General features: G+C 39.8%; 1 protein-coding gene across 1 annotated transcript; it reads right to left on the minus strand.

Annotated features, from left to right (window-relative positions):
* Positions 1 to 212: 212 nt before the first annotated feature.
* LOC108577542 (piggyBac transposable element-derived protein 4-like) lies at positions 213 to 3923 on the minus strand. Its single transcript, XM_017940721.1, is given in 4 exon segments — positions 213 to 299; positions 2664 to 2947; positions 2950 to 3504; positions 3869 to 3923. Coding segments are annotated over 4 exon segments (981 nt in total).
* Between the last annotated feature and the right edge of the window lie 230 nt (positions 3924 to 4153).

A 4153-nucleotide genomic window follows, 5' to 3' on the forward strand; every position in this document is an offset into this window, starting at 1 on the left:
CGCACGACCATGACGAAATTCTGCAAACCAATTGTAAACAGTCTTCTCTGATGGTGCTTCATTACCAAAAGTTGCACGAAGCGATTCTATGCATTGTTGTTGAGTAAGGCCTTTTTTAAAATCATAAAAAATCATCCAACGTAAGCCTTCACGGGTGATTTCCATTTTAGCACAAACTTGCTTCTTTTAAACGTTCACTATCAACAACTTACTCAGTAAATTTCTAAATTGCCACTGGCTTCGCAATAACAAACGTCAATGTTCACAAATACAGTGGTGCCACAACACATTAACGCCACCTATTGTTCGATTGTAAAAACTTAAAAGGCAACCCACGTATCTCTCGAACATGGTGATGTGTGATTTGATTCCACTTCTCTGTCTGATGAGATGTTTGAGGCGTTGTGCATCGTCTGTTGCCATGATGTAGCGGTGGACTGTTACTTTCTACGGGGATATATTTGTCGCTGAACGTAGATTGTAGAAGTCACTTCACTGGCAATTTACCGAAGTTTGCACTTGCTGGTTTCGGATCACTTCACAGGATCCGGCTCGAAGGACCATAAAAATGTATTGTAGGTGCTGCACCGAAACGATTTTCGCTGGTCGGTGCTTCTCGCTACGCTGCACGACAAATTAATGTTGTGCAGCAGATTATTATTGTTAGTAGACACTAAGCTAAGATATTCGTGGTTGTTTCGATATTGTCGTTTGAAAACATAGTTGAAACGCGGTTTAAACTAAATAGAAACCTTTCTCTTGCACGAAGAGCCACGTGTACTTTCACTTTATTGTCTCACTAACTGAGGCAACACCTTGACTCACTGTCACCTGGTGTTACCTTGATTCCGATCACTGACTCTATGTGATGGACTTTTTTGATGTTGGATTCGCGTATATATACGATATACGGTCGGATACTGGTCTAAGATTCACACTGATTCTTTTACTGGTACCTCTGTACTGGTCTTTTGTACTAACTCCTGTACTGTCGGTGTACTCAATATTTATACTTCTCAGAATGCCAAAGCAAAGCGGTAATTGGTGGATTGATTTTGGTGGGAGACGAAACTCCAAATCGTTCCGATTGGTGCGGGTGCAGCTACAACTTTTCCCAAATTTCGAAGGAAAGGGAAAGCGCGGTAGTACGCTAGTAGGAGAAAGAGCCCAAAGGTTACGGGACCTGATTCGAGGCAGGTAGGCTACCACGAGGATTCGTGGTGTCCCGCGGTGTCGAAAACCATAAAGAAAGGCTTTATGGCAAGGTGTTAACGAGCACGAAACTAGGATGCTCTAATCCATGTCGTGAACAACCTTATTGTGTCACTGAGCGTTAATCCTCTCAATTGTGACAATGCTTGAATGTCGAACAATGTTCTCATTAGGAGAAAAGGAATACTTTGGCAATCTGAAGAAGCAGAGAAATATAATAGCATGTATATTCCGTCGGATGGACGGAACACGCGCATAACCTGCTAAAAAATCGGAGGGTTGAAAGACTAATATTTACAAGTCGTCCCCATGCGCCTTTGAAGTGCAAATGGTTCAATTAAATGAATTAGTTACACAGGCATATTACTTTCATTATACAGGGTGAATCACGTAACATGATCACCTTGAATTATTCTCTCTTTAGTGCATGGATCGAAATTTTCTTCTTCAAGCTCAGCTGCAATTCTTTATCGATGAACCTATAATTTTCTTTACGGATGTTGAAACAATGTTCAAAATGGCGCCCTTCGGTTGTTATAAATATTTCTTTCTATGACATCTGTATTTATTTTAAAGAAAACTGAAGGTGACTGAAAGCTTTGAAAAAAAAAAAAAAACAACTGATAGAAAATATACTATCGTCGTTTTGAAGAACTCATATTATGCAGCAGAAAAAAAATTACGATCGATCCACTGGCGTGTTTGTATTCGCGTATATATGCGATATACTGTCGGATACTGGTCTAATACGATTCTATATTGAGTATGTACTGTTATGTACTGTCTCTTAGATTCACTGGTACTCTTTTACTGAGACTGCCAATATTTATACTTCTCAGAATGCCAAAGCAAAGCGGTGATTGGTGGATTTATTTTGGTGGGAGACGAAACTCCAAAACGTTCCGATTGGTGCGGGTGCAGCTAGAACTTTTCCCAATTTTCGAAGGAAAGGGAAAGCGCGGTGGTGCGCTAGTGGGAGAAAGAGCCAAAAGGTTATGGGACCTGATTCGAGGCAGGTAGGCTACCACGAGGGTTCGTGGTGTCCCGCGGTGTCGAAAACCATAAAGAAAGACTTTATGGTAAGGTGTTAACGAGCACGAAACGAGGATGCTTTAATCGAGTGTTTTTCCGTCCATGTCGCGAACAACCTTATTGTGTCACTGAGCGTTAATCAACTCATTTGTGACAATGCTTGAATGTCTTGACCGTTAAGCGGTCGAACAATGTTCTCATTAGGAGAAAAGGAAACCTTTGGCAATCTGAAGAAGCAGACATATAATAGCATGTATATTCCGTCGGATGGACGGAACAATGTTTACATTTCGTTTACCGTTATTCCATATTTGTAACAGAATATCGTGTTTTCTACGAAATGTAGCTTGACCATTTGAAAGGGTTATTTTTTGGAGACATGGAGGAAGACCTCTATTTTTCCGAATGGTTCCACATACCCGTACTTTATTTTGCAAGAGAACTTCAGCCATATGGACACTGTTATAATAATTGTCCCGATAAATGTGATGCCAAATATTTTTATAAGGATCAATAACTTCTAGAATAGTGTTTTCCAATTTCATTCCTTGGCAAGCAATCACGGGATTGTAGGTTCTGAATGACAGTCTTCCCCGCCACGGAATAATACATTCATCTAATGATGATTGTTGACAAGGTTTATATACATCAATAAATCTATTCTTTAAATAATTTATAACTGGCTGAACTTTTACAAGTCTGAATTTGTGGGTATATCTTCATTGTTACAAAAGTGCCAGCTCTGCAGTATCTGCATAAATCTGCTTCTGCTCATTACTTTCGAAAAAAACGGAGTTTCGATGCTTGGCCCAGTTGACCAGTAATCGTGAAGTCTGTCTTTTTTTACTTGTCCCATTAGAACAATTAGACCTAAAAATTTTTTCATTTCTGGCAACGTAATATCCATCCATTTCTTCGTCCTTGAGATATTTTTATATTTATTAATTACTTGATAGTGATATCTATTCGATTCTTTAACCAAATATTCCAAAAAGCCATCTCCAATAAATAAATTTACAATGTCCATTACACTTTCTTCAGATTTTGGTAGAATTTTTATACCTGGGCTGCCTTCGAAAGGTTCCAAAATAATTGATTTGTCATTTGTTGACCATGTATCGATGTTTACTTTAGCGGTGTCATCATTATCACTTTCTGAATCGCTAGATTGCAGTGGCAATAATTTGCGCGGCTTCCGAATGTTTATAGAAGAATCACTGCTATCACCATCACTGTCACTTTCTGAATAACTGCTATGGTCTGACAAAGTATTGTAGGGATGACCGAGCGTGAGTGCGTTGTTTGTGTGAATGCGTGAGGGTCTATGACCGGAGCGGTAAGGACCGGCGTGCCAGGTCGTCGAGTGTTTGGGATAGCGCGAAAGATATTGAACGAATGTTTAGTTTTAGTAATCTGGCGAGGAGTGCGTGAGTGCGTGTGTGTTTTCTTCTATCGAAAAGTGTGCATGTATGCAAGATGACATTAGGGTGAATGCGAGGGAGCGAAAGGCAGTATGAATCCAGCGATTGATTGAGCGACATCCTTAGCGTAGCACGTAGCGATATAAAGTATTAATAAATATAGTATAGAACAAAGTCCGTTCGAGTTTACTATCCCTCCTCACATAAATCCCCTACAGTATCTAAGCAAAGCTCTTCATCTGCACGATCTTTATCCATTGTAAACGGTAAAAAATATTATAATTCATAAGGATATGGAGAGGTTAGTATACAGCTACTAACAAAACAGTAAATCCCACTGGACGAAAACCATCGATAGCTAAAAGCCGATTAATAGGCTATCGGTCGATAAGCATTGGCAATCGAAAAGCCGATTAATAGGCTAGCGGTCGATAAAGTGCTAAGTGATTCATAGGACGGTGGTATGCTCGACAAAAGAATAACCACCA

Source organism: Habropoda laboriosa, unplaced genomic scaffold (genome assembly GCF_001263275.1).
Source record: "Habropoda laboriosa isolate 0110345459 unplaced genomic scaffold, ASM126327v1 scaffold819, whole genome shotgun sequence".
Taxonomy (NCBI): Eukaryota; Metazoa; Arthropoda; class Insecta; order Hymenoptera; family Apidae; genus Habropoda; species Habropoda laboriosa.